This window comes from Macrotis lagotis, chromosome 1, assembly GCF_037893015.1.
Source record: "Macrotis lagotis isolate mMagLag1 chromosome 1, bilby.v1.9.chrom.fasta, whole genome shotgun sequence".
In the NCBI taxonomy this organism is placed as follows: Eukaryota; Metazoa; Chordata; class Mammalia; order Peramelemorphia; family Peramelidae; genus Macrotis; species Macrotis lagotis.
This window is the reverse complement of record NC_133658.1, coordinates 377,622,168-377,637,515: the sequence shown is the minus strand read 5'-3', so window position 1 is coordinate 377,637,515 and position 15,348 is coordinate 377,622,168. Positions and strand designations below refer to the sequence as shown.

At 40.5% G+C, this 15,348-nt stretch overlaps 1 protein-coding gene across 6 annotated transcripts in view; it reads left to right on the top strand.

Annotated features, from left to right (window-relative positions):
- The window catches only part of TENM2 (teneurin transmembrane protein 2), a 385,853-nt gene extending 371,558 nt beyond the window's left edge, over window positions 1-14,295 (top strand). For 5 of the 6 annotated variants that reach the window (XM_074212471.1, XM_074212470.1, XM_074212468.1 and 2 more), the window contains 4 exons: window positions 1,740-2,036; window positions 4,143-5,757; window positions 9,384-9,514; window positions 11,772-14,270. In XM_074212471.1, the coding sequence (XP_074068572.1) occupies window positions 1,740-2,036; window positions 4,143-5,757; window positions 9,384-9,514; window positions 11,772-12,533 (2,805 nt within the window). In that variant the 3' untranslated portion in view covers window positions 12,534-14,270. Of the gene's footprint in view, window positions 1-1,739; window positions 2,037-4,142; window positions 5,758-9,383; window positions 9,515-11,771 lie in introns of all 6 variants that reach the window. The other variant, XM_074212469.1, reaches the window with a different exon arrangement.
- The last annotated feature ends 1,053 nt before the right edge of the window (window positions 14,296-15,348 follow it).

The following is a 15,348-nucleotide window of genomic DNA, read 5'->3' as shown; positions in this document are numbered from 1 at the left end:
CGAGCAAGATAGGGTTGGAATTGTGCTGATCATGGCAGTGAAAATAATTCAAAATAACTTTTATGTTCTCCAGGAAGCCTCAAGGTTAATTTAAATATTGTTTGATGGGCAATTTAAATCGGGATAAGAGAAAATGTTGCTATATCAAAGTTCCTGCAAACTATAAGTTTGAAGAACACATTCCCAGGAACTGCTGAATGCTCCTTTTGGTCATCACTGCCATCAAAGGCTATCTAACTTAAAGACTTCCACTTTATTAATGGCACACTCACAATTAAATTACTTAAGAGGCTTTATTAGATTACAGCACTGGTCCAGACTCCTTGGCTCATCTACCACTGAATTTATCTTATTTCATTATTATCAGAAGCAGAAAATTCACAATTAAAAACCAAATTAGAAAAGTACCATGGCTCAAAGGAAGTGCCATTCCTGATGACCAATTTTGTTTTTGAAAATCATAAATCTAAAGATTAGCTGTAACTGTTCATACTTGGTATTCTCTTGTGTGAGTGCATGTGGGGTCAAGGGGTTTCTTCAACCTTGAGTGTGACCTCATTAGGGTTATAAACACTCTCTGTGGATGACAATAGTGGGTCCAGGAAAGAAAGAAAAGTGGGGGATAAAGAGAAAGAAGAGAAGAAATAAAAGGATGAAGAGAGCAGAACTTTAGAATATTAAAAGTAGAAGGAACTTTGAAGATCATCTAATTTTCCCTAATTTTCCTGGAGAAGAAACATGGAGGAGGTATCAGGAACAGTTCAGGGCTCAGTGGCTGCTAAGTAGCAACATCTATTGTCATCTGCCTTTGGCAACATTCATAATTCTTCATAACATCCTTGCCGGACACCTGAGTGGTCATGATCCAGAATGCTGAAACAAATGAGCCAGCAATATCTAAGGGTATTCCTAAACTTTCCACACTCATTTAGGACATAAGTGAAACAGTTGTCACCAAGTTACACTTTTAAGAAGAAACAGCCTTTCTAACTTCAACTTGTTATCAGCTCTAAAAATGGTAGTTTCAGTTTGAATGCATGTATATACATATATATATATATATATATATATGTAAATCACCTTATTAAATTGTTGGATTCCAAAATCCTTAGAAACTCCTAAGATTAACTGTAGGACAAAACCCCTGAAATCCCTCATTTTATACCTATTACTTTATTAGTTGGGCAGCTAGATAGAGTTCCAGGCCTAGAGTCAGGAAGTCTTATCTTCCTGACTTCAAATCTAGTTTCAGACATTTACTAGCTATGGACAAATCACATAACCCTATTTGCCTCAGTTTCCTTATCTGAAAAATGAACTAAAATAAGAAATGACAAATCATCTTTGCTAAGAAAATTCCAAATGGGGCCATGAAAAGGTGGACACAACCAAAATTATTGAACAATAGCAAGAATTTTATCAGTTGAAACTTTCCTAATAATGTATTCTCCTATACCCTTATTAAGCTTTAGCCAAATTGAGAATACTCCATGCTCATTCCTTTACATATATTTGATCCACTGTATCCTTGCCCTGTCTATATTCTACTCATCATTTAAGATCTTGTCCAAGTCACACCTCCTCCAGGGAGCCTTTCATTACTGTTTTATAAACAATCTAGTATCATCTATGAAGTGCAAAGAGCATTAAACTTGAAGTCTCCCACAGCTGCAACCAGCCATTTATTTGGCATAGCCTCATGTTAACGTCCTGGATTTTTTTTCCTTGTGTTTTTATAGGTCCATGGAAGAAACCTCCTGTCTATTGACTATGACCGGAATATCCGAACAGAGAAGATCTATGATGATCATCGAAAGTTTACCCTGAGGATCATTTATGACCAAGTAGGACGCCCTTTTCTCTGGCTTCCCAGCAGTGGGCTAGCTGCTGTCAATGTCTCCTACTTCTTCAATGGTAGACTGGCGGGCCTCCAACGAGGGGCCATGAGCGAAAGAACAGACATAGACAAACAGGGCCGGATCATCTCTCGAATGTTTTCTGATGGCAAAGTGTGGAGCTACTCCTACCTTGACAAAGTAGGTGAACTTTCTCTGCCTGTCTGTGAGGTGATGCAAGGTTTGGTGAAATAGTGCCATTAAATATTCATTCTGGGCTTCCTGAAAGGAAAAAAAAAAAGATTTGAAATCTTTTGCCTTCAGATATTCAAAAACTCTTTCCACCAAATAGATGAAAGTTCTCTGCCCTCCCCTTGGACAGCAAATTTGAAGGAATGTGTTATTCGTGCCTCAGCACTATTTCCATAAAAAAGCATTAGGCTTCTCAGTAATGGCAGAAAGGACGGATTGTCTGATTTTATTCTAAAAAATGTGCTGCAAAAATCGGGCCGAATCACCCCACTGGCGAGAGAGCCTCTCATCTAATCATTACTTATGAATTGGAAATGCAGTGATTCATTTCTGCCTAGTCCTAAATTAAGCTGTCAGAATAGAAAAGTTTGTCTAAAACTCAAGCCCCAGCTGCTGCACATTTCCTCTTTGGTTGCTGTCTTCAACTGCCCCTGAGTTCTTGTCATGCCAGGTTCCTTGGTTCTGGAAATGTCCAACTTCCTTGGTTTAGGAGAGTCAGACCCTTCTCTCGCTAGAAGAAACGTTCATTTCATAGCAATAGGGAAAGTATACCTCTTTAGATTATATTCTGACATGATTGAAAACTATCCTAGTCATTTTCCGATTCCCATATGGTCTGAATCACAGCATCCTATTGATTCCCTCCTTTCCAGTCTTTAGCTCTTGTTCCCTTATCTTTCTCTTCTACAAGCTGCAGGAGCTGCCATCAGTGATATAGATCTAGAGCTATGGTCCTCCATTAATGATGATGTAGATAATGCTATATTGAAATTAAGAGAAAGAGAAGCTAGAATCTTACATCGTTGAAAGCCCTAGAAAATATCTTAAGGTTAAGAATATGTATTTTCTTATCTGTTAAAGTCCTTTCCATAGTCCATGGACCTGAAATATTTAGACTTGTCCATTCAGTTCAACAGATATTCATTGTATTTCTGTTTGGCACTTGAGGAGACAAGGTTCAAATTAGACAGGGTTGTCTGCCCTCAAGGAGCTTATAGACTAGGAAAGGCATGTGATATATCCCCAAACAACCACATTGAGTGATTAATAGCTTCAAGTAGCATCCTGTGAGGAATCAAAGAGGGGAAAGCTGAGGACTAACCCGAAAGATCTAGGAAGGCAAGTTCCCAGAAAGATTGTTAGGGTAGAGTGCCAGTGTAGAAGCACCTGAGGCAGTACCTAAATTAAAGTCTTGCCTCAGACATTTAGTAGCTATGAGACCCTGGGAAAGTCACTGAACCTCTCAGACTCATTTCCTGCTTTGTAAAAATGGGAGATAAAAATGTCACCTGTTTCACAAGGTGGTTGTGCGGATTAGATAAGGTAACAGGAAGTTCTTTGTCAGCTTTGAAGTGCTATATAAATACCAGCTAATAGTGTCACATTTAGGCTTTGCTATTCCTTAGGGGGGATCTGTGGGCCTTTGTAGATGAAATATTTTTCAAAAGGATTCCTCTCCATTGAAAATCCAGCTGTGACAAAGAACTCATAGATTTAAAACTGCAAGAATCCTTGGGGGTCTAGTGACATCAAACTCAAATAGAAATGCAGATACCTGTGAGCTGTATGTTTTCTTAGAAAGTTCTAAATTAACATTATCTATGTTTATCATATTTTATTCATTTTTTAAACATTTCCCAATTGCATTTTCATCTAACTGAGGCTTCACTTGGAAGTTTTGCAGCCTACCTTTAGCTTGGCACTTCTGACCTAGTCCAACTCTTTCATTTTGTAAATGAGAAAATTAAAATAGAATCCAAGTAAATTAAATGACTCATCTAAGGTCCCATGAGTGGTAACAAGAGCTTGCATTTGAACCTAGATCATGTTTGGCCCCAAATTTGGTGCTCTTTCCATTGTTCCAGGGACATGGAAAGTAAGTGATTGAGGCTCTCTACTTACCCCAAGGCAGAGAAAAGGAGGTTGTTCATTGATGAATGTCTATATTTTCCATGAATTTTGCTATAAACTCTGCATTGTTTCCTTTTAACTGTCATTAAATAACTTGTTTGAAGAAAATCTAATTTCAACATGCCTTCCTTTCTTTTCATTCAGTCCATGGTCCTCCTGATGCAGAGCCAAAGGCAGTACATATTTGAGTATGATGCCTCTGACCGTCTCCATGCTGTCACCATGCCCAGTGTTGCCCGGCACAGTATGTCCACTCACACCTCCATTGGCTACATCAGGAATATCTATAATCCTCCTGAGAGTAATGCTTCAGTCATCTTTGATTACAGTGATGATGGCCGCATTCTAAAGACATCCTTTTTGGGGACTGGGCGACAAGTGTTCTACAAATATGGGAAGCTCTCTAAGCTGTCTGAAATAGTTTATGATAGCACAGCAGTGACTTTTGGTTATGATGAGACAACCGGCGTTTTGAAGATGGTGAACCTCCAAAGTGGTGGGTTCTCCTGCACTATTCGATACCGGAAAATTGGCCCCCTGGTTGACAAACAGATTTACAGGTTCTCAGAGGAAGGCATGGTCAATGCAAGGTTTGACTACACCTACCATGACAACAGCTTTCGGATCGCAAGTATCAAACCTGTCATAAGTGAGACTCCTCTTCCAGTAGATCTCTACCGCTATGATGAGATCTCTGGCAAAGTAGAGCACTTTGGCAAATTTGGAGTCATATATTATGACATAAATCAAATCATCACTACTGCAGTCATGACTCTGAGCAAACATTTTGACACCCATGGGAGAATTAAAGAAGTTCAGTATGAAATGTTCAGGTCCCTCATGTACTGGATGACAGTCCAATATGACAGCATGGGAAGAGTAACCAAGAGGGAGCTGAAACTGGGGCCTTATGCCAATACTACCAAATATACCTATGACTATGATGGAGATGGGCAGCTCCAGAGTGTGGCAGTCAATGACAGACCAACCTGGCGTTACAGCTATGACCTTAATGGAAATCTTCACCTCTTGAATCCTGGGAACAGTGTCCGGATCATACCCTTACGCTTTGATCTCCGGGATCGGATCACTCGTCTAGGTGACATACAGTACAAGATAGATGATGATGGCTACCTCTGCCAGAGAGGTTCAGATATCTTTGAGTACAACTCTAAGGGTCTCCTGACAAGAGCCTACAACAAGGCCAGTGGGTGGAGTGTTCAGTACCGGTATGATGGAGTGGGGCGGCGAGCCTCTTACAAGACTAACCTTGGGCACCATTTGCAATATTTCTATTCTGACCTTCACAACCCAACGCGGATGACTCATGTCTACAACCATTCCAACTCAGAGATCACTTCCCTTTACTATGACCTCCAGGGCCATCTCTTTGCCATGGAGAGCAGCAGTGGAGAGGAATATTATGTAGCCTCAGACAACACGGGAACTCCCCTGGCAGTTTTCAGCATAAATGGTCTTATGATCAAACAGCTACAGTATACAGCATATGGGGAGATTTACTATGACTCTAACCCTGACTTTCAATTAGTCATTGGCTTCCATGGGGGACTCTATGATCCCCTAACCAAGTTGGTCCACTTCACTCAGAGAGACTATGATGTACTGGCAGGTCGTTGGACTTCCCCTGACTATACTATGTGGAGAAACATTGGCAAGGAACCAGCCCCCTTCAACCTATATATGTTCAAAAGCAACAACCCTCTCAGTAACGAGCTGGATTTGAAAAACTATGTAACAGGTGAGAACCCCTCTGCCTTAATCAGGGGAGCAGTCACTAGAGTTGTTTTCCCAGTAGAGTTTGAGGGAGGTTTCACATCATGAAGAGACCTTTTTTAAATAATATCCCTTTCCATATATTCCAGAAGAACATTGATAGCACTGTTGACATCAGTTTTGGTGTATTTCCCATTGACAAATAGGACAATGGAGGAAACGGCATTTCAGAATGGAAAGGCTCCAAGTTTTCATAGGAAACAAAGTGAAAAATAGACAATGCTTATCATTGGCCACCAGTGGGTTCTCAAAGCCACAGAATCAGGTTTGGCTCTGGATACTTAGGAATGAATGAGCCAGAGCTAGACAAAGGGTATTTCCATAGTCTGTGCTGGATGAAAGTGAATAGGCACCTACTGATGCCAAGTTCCAAATAAACACATGCAGTCAATGTAATAAACCTGACTGAGCCCTCTGTTTTCTTGTTGGCTCTTGAAAGATGTCATAAAAATAAACTTTTCTGAAAACAAAATGGCAGCACCTCATTCCACTGCTCTTATAGCACCTCAGTCAAGGGGGATGCAAGTCATATCAAATTAAATTCAACCACATTCCGCAATCCTTAACTTCTAAAGGAATTATTCAGAAAGGAGCCTATTGTTTGTTGAGAGAAGAGGGACTTGATACCTGAGCCAGTAGCATTAAAAAAATGTTCAGTGTCCAAAATCACATTAGAATTGGAAGAACACCTGCAGAAAAGGATGGGAAAGAGCACTAAATCAATCTGTATGTATTGTGTTTTGGTAAAACTTTTACCCTCATATCAATTAGTACTAATTTACCACTTAGGAGGATAGCAAAGTAGTTGAACTTGCTGCTAACAATTTACAAAGAAGAGGTAATTAAGATGCAGTCAGGAGAAACTCTAATAACAGAACCCACTATCTCCCATAATTAAGGGAACCCTTGCAATTTAAGAACAGAGCTATCTTAGTGAGTGGCAGTTCCTAAGTGAGGAAAGGGCTTGTTTCCTCTAAAGAAGTCACTGCAAACTGGCTCTGCCCTCTCCCTCTGGCCCCGCAGGAGGCGGCTGCCAATTGAGGGAAGAAGAATGAAGGTGAATATGACTGGGGCTCCCAAGCCTTTAGACCCGGTGGAGCAATTCATGGATGTCCCTAGATCCTATTCCAGATTTCTGATTCTGGGTAATACCTCAGTTTAATAGATTTTATTGTATCGGCTAAATGATGCTATTTTTACAACTGCCAATTCACAAATGAAACTCTAGTTAAGGAAGCTACTCATGAGACCCACTCAAAAATAGTTGAAAGCAGTAATGAATCCTAGTACCTGGGACTCATGTCATCTCCCTCTCAGAGGCCCCCTGGTGGTTCTTCAAGCATACAATTCCCAAGAATGCTTTCACTTAAGGAAAAAAAAAGTTGGATTTTGTAGTTTAATTTTCATAAGTGAGAAGAAAGGCATAACCTTCTTCTCACATTATCTCCTTCTCATATTTACACTTAACACCTGAGGATGCTTTGTTGACAGCATTTTCTGAGGGAAAGCTAACTTCTCTTACTGTGTGATCACAAGCTGTGAAGAACATTAGAAAAGGGGAATAATGAACTATTAGAATGAGCTGCATTCTCTTGCTTAGACCTAAATGACTCCCTCCTCAACAGATTGTTTAGGGAGACTGTTACAGAGTAACACCAATTACATTCCAAATGAGAAGAGGAACCCGTTTGTCAGCGCACTGTTGAAGAGGCGCCTTCTGCAAAATGGAGGAGACAGTGACTCTAATAAATGTGATCTGTGGTCAGACTCAAAAACTAACTGTATGGACTGCTTTAGAAAAACAAGGTCAATGACATGAACTGTCACTGTCAAAGTTAGTAGCCAATGAACAGCCCTCTCTTCAGGAGGGAAATCACTTTTCGAATTATTAACAAGTGAATTTCAGGTGGGAGGAAAGAGGAGCCTTAAGGGGTGATTGTAACTGGGATGGAGGCTTGACTTTAGAGTTTGCTGACTCTCCATGAGGGACATGGGAACAACAGCTCAACACCTAGATAGCCTGGATATTTAGTAAAAATGTTGTTTATACTTCCTCTTGAAGAGGACCAATGATATCAGGAAGGTGACTTGCAAGTCAATTGGATTTAAGTGAGGAAGGGCTATGCAAAGTCATCAACCCCATTCCCACCTCCAGAGCCATCTGAGTCCAGTGGTAAGATATAGGTCAGGACTACTAGAGACAGCCCTGATACAGTGGGAGACCTTGGTCTTTTTAAGCTAAAGTCTTTCCCAAGATTCAGTTTGACTGAATTAAATGATTAAGTCTAGGTAAGAAATGAGACAAAAAAATGTCCTCTTTTACCTAGTCAAAAAAGAAACTAACCTGGAAGGAAAAATCCCTCAGGGTTTCTGTCCAAAACAGAAACAATTGCTGATAATGCTCACTCTGACCCATCAAAAATGATGTAGTGAGACTTGGACTGGGAACTATTATTGGCCAGTCAATGAGAGCCAGAGAGATTTAGATTTGAGGCATGGTCAAGTAGCTCCATTTGAATGCCAATGAGTTTTATCAAAACCTGGGTTTCCAATGTTTTCAAGAAATCATAAATGAGTCTACATGGGGCAAAAGAGTTAATTGTCCCAGTTTTGGTTTTCTTTTTTATGATAGAATAAATAGGGAAGAGAGAAAAAAGATATCTAGCCTATAAATCATAAGATACCTTGTGAGATTTCAGCATTCAAAATTTATATTCCTTTAGGTCAAGCACCCATAGATAAGGGTATGATTCCCTATGTGGGCAGAGGAGAGAGTGTAAAGTAAAAATGGGAAATTACTAGACAGTGAGCTCATTCTCTCCCCACCATGTTCCACCTTGCCACTATCCTCTGTGACTACAAAGTGGCAAAGTGCCAATATCTTGGTATACCCTTCAGGAGTCTGTGTCACATGCTCCATTCTACCAGCACCACGAATGACACTGTGCTTTATTTTGTTGAGAGCATAACTGGTTTGTTTGGTTGATTTTTGTCATGGTGTTGCTATCACCTAGAATATGGTAGGAATTTAATAAAATTATTGGGGCAGCTAGGTGGCGCAGTAGATAGAGCACCAGCCCTAGAGTCAGGAGTACCTGAGTTCAAATCTGGCCTCAGACACTTAATAATTACCTAGCTGTGTGGCCTTGGGCAAGCCACTTAACCCCATTGCCTTGCAAAAAAATAAAATAATAAAAAATAATTATAGTTTGTTGATTGCTAAAGACACTTTGCCCAAGATTCAAAAATTCCTAATTATGACTCTAAAAGAGGAAGAAACAGGAAAGAAGGCTCATTAGACAAAAGGTATTGAAGACAGTCTGGTTTTTCTTTAGCTATACAAAAGATGGAACCTTGCTAATAATTTATATACCTTCTGATACATTTGTCAAAGATATAAACATATTACTTCTTAGCATCTGTGTAAAAATACATTGGGATGATAAAAGCAAGGAGAACTTGGCCTACTGCGTTTCCTCTTTGGACGTATGTTATAGTCTCCCTGTTATATCACAATTGGTGCCTCACCAAGCTCCACCACTAATGCCCAAGTGGCCTATTTTCTTAACTCTTCTTTATTTTTCATTGCAGATGTGAAAAGCTGGCTTGTGATGTTTGGGTTTCAGCTCAGCAATATCATTCCTGGTTTTCCAAGAGCCAAAATGTACTTTGTGCCTCCACCTTATGAATTGTCAGAAAGTCAAGCTAGTGAAACTGGACAGGTGAGCTGACATCCCAGCTAAACATCCAAATCATTATTGGCATTCTGTATTGTAAACAGAATTACATGGGGATGAGTGCAAATCCATGGAGGAGTGTAACATCTTAGTGGGATATAAATGGGCCACTAAACAGCATTGGATTCCCAGGGAAACAAATGTCAACATTGTCACCTGTTGGGTACAAACCATCTTTCTTCCCAACCTCAATTATTACCTTAATTGCACTATCGTTACCTGTTCTGTCTGTACCCTTGAGTTGTTACTTGATTAACAGTGGCACAGGGAAATCTGAAGGTAACTTACCATCTGTTCTTCCTATAAGATCATAACCCTTTTGGCTTTTATGGGGAGTAATAAAACCATGGTTTGCAGTTTCTGTCCCATTAAGGGAACATTTTTATGCCCCACATAAAACCTCAGTGTTTTATGATTAAGATTTTATACAGAATGAGTTTTTTAAGATCATTTGTGGTTGGTTCATGTAGTAAGGGCCAGAGAGTTGTGGGTTTTGATTTGGAGGTTGAGTGGCCCATAGTTCACTCAAGTGGGTGGGACTCTGTCACTATTCAAAAGGTAGTATACAGAGAAATCTTGGAATTGGTAGGGACCTCGGAGACCAGTCAGTTTAATGCATATCTGAACATGAATTGACTTATGGGAAAACCTACTGACTAGAGTCAGAGGACCCAGTTCAAACTCAGGTTCTGATATTCATTTAAATGACCTTTGCGAAGACTCCAAGATCTCTTCCAGCTCTAAATATGTGATCCTATATCTGACAAGTGGCCCAAAGAATTCCAATATAGGGGGATCCTAATAGCTTTCAAGGCAGCATATTTTATATAAGGATTGTTCTAATTGCATGGAAACTCCTCCTTGCATCAAGTCTCTCCTCTTTATTGGCAGTCAGTACTAAACTAGGTGGTACAGTGATTAGAATGCCAGGCCTGGCATCAGGAAAACTCATCTTCCTGAATACAGCCTCAGACACTTTCCAGCTGTATGATTCTGGACAAGTCATTTAACCCTGTTTGCCTCAGTTTCCTCATTTGTAATATGAACTGGAGAAGGAAATGCAAACCACTCCAGTATCTTAGCCAAGAAAATCTAAAATGGGCTCATGTGGCATTGGACATAACTGAAATGACTCAACAATTCAGCATTATAAAAATATGAAATGTTGGGGCGGCTAGATGGCACAATGGATAGAGCACTGACCCTGGAGTCAGGAGTACCTGAGTTCAAATCCAGTCTCAGACACTTAATAATTACCTAGCTGTGTGGCCTTGGGCAAGCTACTTAACCCCATTGCCTTGCAAAAAAAAAAAAAACTAAAAAAACTTTAATTTTTTTTTTTAAATATGAAATGTTTCAGTAAATCCATCAAATTGAGGTGACTACAAAGAGACAACTTAGAGTTTTCTAGTCCCCCTAAATTTCCCATGATGATTTCCACTCTGTGAAGAACCATCTTTGAATTAATAGCAAGGCTTTTTTGCATTTGTGTAAGCATTGTACATTTCAAAATGCATTCATTTCCCTTTATCCAAGTCCCGGTCACAGTTACTTAGGTAGACCATATTTTGCAAATGAGGAAATTGAAGTATGAAAAACAACATGACCTATCAAAGTAAAGATGACTAGAACTCATCTCCTAACTCCTAGCTAAGAGCTCTTTCTCCTTGGCCTCATAGCCCCATTGAGCAAAGTAAGCACTAATTTCTTATTCAGCACATTATAAGATGTTAAAGAATGGGCAGTTTTTGGACATGGTCCAGGGACCAGCCCTCATTCATCTTCTTGGAAGGCAGAAAAGCCCACAGCTAGAACCACTGAATCTAAGCAAATCCACCCCTTCGGGTCAGAATGTTTTTTTGTCTGAGTACTATAAGACAACTGCCAAAGAAATCATTAATGAATAGCTTGCGTTTCCTCAACGTCTAAGAAGAGTCTTGGGGGCATCAGTTGATGCACAGCTCTTTAGAAAGGTGGCACACTTTCCTCACTTTGCTTCTTAATTAGTTACATGCTAATCTGAACTATCTGCCCGGCCAGCATAGAGTCCATGACCTTGAATGCTCAGCAAGCCCCTTGGTAGCCCAGGCTTACTTCTGGAGATGTTAGCCTTGCACTATGATGTTAGTTCTGTGGCAGCAGAAAAGGGGAAACATTGAAAAGAGCAAATGCATACGTTTTGTTGTCTTATAATGAGCTCAAGCCAACCTTCTCATCCTTGTGGGTTTTCTTTTGCCTACAGCTCATTACAGGAGTCCAACAGACGACAGAGAGGCATAATCAAGCCTTCATGGCCCTGGAGGGGCAGGTCATCTCCAAAAAGCTCCATGCCAGTATCCGAGAGAAAGCTGGCCACTGGTTTGCCACCACCACACCCATCATTGGGAAAGGCATCATGTTTGCCATCAAGGAAGGGCGTGTGGTGACTGGGGTGTCAAGTATCGCCAGTGAAGATAGCCGAAAGGTAGCCTCTGTGCTGAACAATGCCTATTACCTGGACAAGATGCACTACAGCATAGAGGGGAAAGACACCCACTACTTCGTGAAGATCGGCTCCTCTGACAGTGACCTGGTTACCCTTGCCATGACGAGTGGACGGAAGGTACTGGACAGTGGGGTAAATGTGACCATGTCGCAGCCCACCTTGCTGGTCAACGGGAGGACTCGAAGGTTCACAAACATTGAGTTCCAGTACCGAACACTACTGCTCAACATCCGCTATGGCCTCACCCCAGACACATTTGATGAAGAGAAAGCCCGAGTCCTGGACCAGGCGAGGCAGAGGGCCCTGGGGGCAGCCTGGGCCAAGGAACAGCAGAAAGCCCGGGAAGGGAGGGAGGGCAGCCGCTTGTGGACTGATGGAGAGAAGCAACAGCTCCTGAGCACAGGAAGGGTGCAAGGTTATGAGGGATACTATGTCCTTCCCGTGGAGCAATACCCAGAGCTTGCGGACAGTAGCAGCAACATCCAGTTTTTAAGACAGAATGAAATGGGAAAGAGGTAACAAAATGATCTGCTTGCTGCCATTCCTTGTCTGGATGGCTCAGTAGGCGTAACTGTTATCTCCTCTCCTAAGGAGATGAAGACCTAACCAGGGGCACTAGGCTGAGCTGCTTTGGGATAATAAGTGGCAAAAAGGAAAAAAAAGAAAAAGCTCATTTTTTGAGTTCAGATGCTACTGTCCAAGTGAGACGTTCCACATCCTCAAGTGGACTAAAAGCCTAACTGAAAACTCACCGGGAAAAAAATGTTCCAAGTTCCCCTAAGATATGACCCACTTGTTCTGGGTCTAAAGAAAAGAAACACAAATTTCACAAGGAAAACAAAAACAAAAACAAAAAAAAAAACAAAAAAAAAAAACAAATGGAAAAAGAGAAGGCCTCATATTCTATTACCTCACTCCATTCACACGTGAGCAACTTCAAAACATCCATGAGGGCCAGCTTCACCAGACCAGCTGAGGAAAATATTCAGACTGCTTGTTTGATAAAAGCAAACAAACTCCAGAAGTTTTCGTTTAAAATACAGGTGCATTTAGAACATGACTTTTGGGGTGATTTGTGTGTAGCAACTGGGGTGGGGGGAAAAAAGAGGTGAAAGAGTGAGCACTGGAATTACTCTTTACAGAAAAAAAACAAGAAAAAAAATAAGAAATTAACATCAAGAATCAGAGAGAAATATTAATGTCCTGCACTTATACTCAGATCCTACCTAAGTCTGACCTGAGTCGATTTATTCCAGGAGGGTAGAGTGTAAAGTTCAATTCAAATGGTGGCTATAATCACTACAGATAAATTTCATACTCTGTTTGTCTTTGAAGATTCCATTGTGGACAGTAATACACAGTGACAGGGTGTAGTCTGTTTAGATTCTGTAGTTTGTTGGTATCAGTTCCAGTAGAGGTGTGGGCATTGTATCACTCTTTTGCTAACGGGCACCACTTCAGATCACCCTGTACATACATGAGCCGAAAGGCACAATCACTGTTTCAGATTTAAAATTATTAGTGTGTTTGTTTGGTCCAGAAACTGAGACAATCACATGACAAGTCACCACGAGGAAAGAAAAAAAAATTAAGTCTAATAAGAACTTTGGTACAAGAACTTTTTTTGTAATATACATGTATGAATTGTTCATTGAGTTTTTATATTAATTTTAATTTGCTGCTAAGCAAAGACTAGAGACAGGCAAAGATAATTTATGGCAAAGTGTTTAAATTGTTTATACATAAATAAAGTCTCTAAAACTCCTGTGGACACTGGTCTTCTGTGGAAGTATTTTGACAAAAGGATAGGACAAGAAGAGAAGGACCCTTCCAAGAGAATGAACTGGTATTTCACAATCAAAAGACAAGCATTCATTAAGTACCTTTATTATGCGAGAGATACATACAGAGAAAGGCAAAAATAGTCCCTTTCTATCTAGGAGCCTACAGTTGAACAGAGGAGATGATATGCAAACTACTATATATAAACAGAGACAATTATGGAGCAAGATCAGCTATTTCTGGGTTGCTTTTGCCAAAGTCTACTAGGTCCTCTACTTTGTGCAGAACTTTCTGAGACATATAAGAGAAGTAAAAGTTGTAAGGATGTGGGCTCCCTGTCTAATTCCTATGATATCAGCTCTTCACATGGGTCTCTCTATGTCCATCTGAAGCACCTTATTACACTGGTAGGTTTCAAGGGATATTATCATTATTATACTGGATCATTGACATTTCCATAGCTCTTTATATACATGGGATCATAGATTGAGAGCTAAAAGGGACCTTAGAGGCAAATCACCCCCCCCCATTTCATAGATGAGGACACAGAGGCCCAGGGAAGCAAAGGGACTTGCCATTGCTTAGACAATAAAATGACAGAGCCAGGATAGGAACACAGGTCCTCCTATTCTAAATCCATCACACATAATACTGTAGCACACACCTCTCATTTGAATCTCAATACAACCCTATGAGATAAGTTCTACCATCATTCCCATCTAACAGATAGCAAAGAGAGAGGAACTGACCCATCCGCAGACACACAACTAGTAAATGTCAAAGGAAAGTCTTCTTGATCCCAGGTCCATCATTCTGTCTACTTTGCTAAAGTGCCTCAAGACTACTAGGATTAGTTGTATTTAAAATATCCTAACAGGTCCCAGGTCCAACTAGAAAGCACCATCCAGTCCCTGGTCTGGCTTTGGTCTGTACAGCTAGGGTAATCAAACAGTAACAGTTAACTGTGGAGCAATTAATTCCTTTTCAGACTCATATGAATAATTATGTACTCCGGAGGCTGGTTTTTTTTTTTTTTGCAAGGAGAGGGAAAGAAAATAATAATGTCCAGTTGACCCCATTATTTTACAAGAAAGGTGGGGTTTTATTGGGCATGAGGAGAAAATGAAAGTTAACAGTGATGGAGGGGAAAGATAAGCACCAATAAAACTAGGTTTTATGGGTGGTAGTGGTTTTCTGGTTTGTTTGGTCTTTTTTTTTTAATATGCAGGAAAAAGCAATCATATCTAGCCCAGTGACCTAATTGATCTGTCTGCCCCAAATGATTAGAGTAGTTCGATATTATTCATCAATTGGGAAAAAAACACTCGAGTGAGGGAGACTACACTGGATTGCGGATTGTTGTAAAAAAGGAAAGACTTGGGGCAGCTAGGTGGCATAGTGCATAAAGCACCAGCCTTGGAGTCAGGAGTACCTGGGTTCAAATCCGGTCTCAGACACTTAATAATTACCTAGCTGTGTGGCCTTGGGCAAGCCACTTAACCCCATTTGCCTTGCAAAAAACCTAAAAAAAAAAAAGTAAAGACTTCATTCA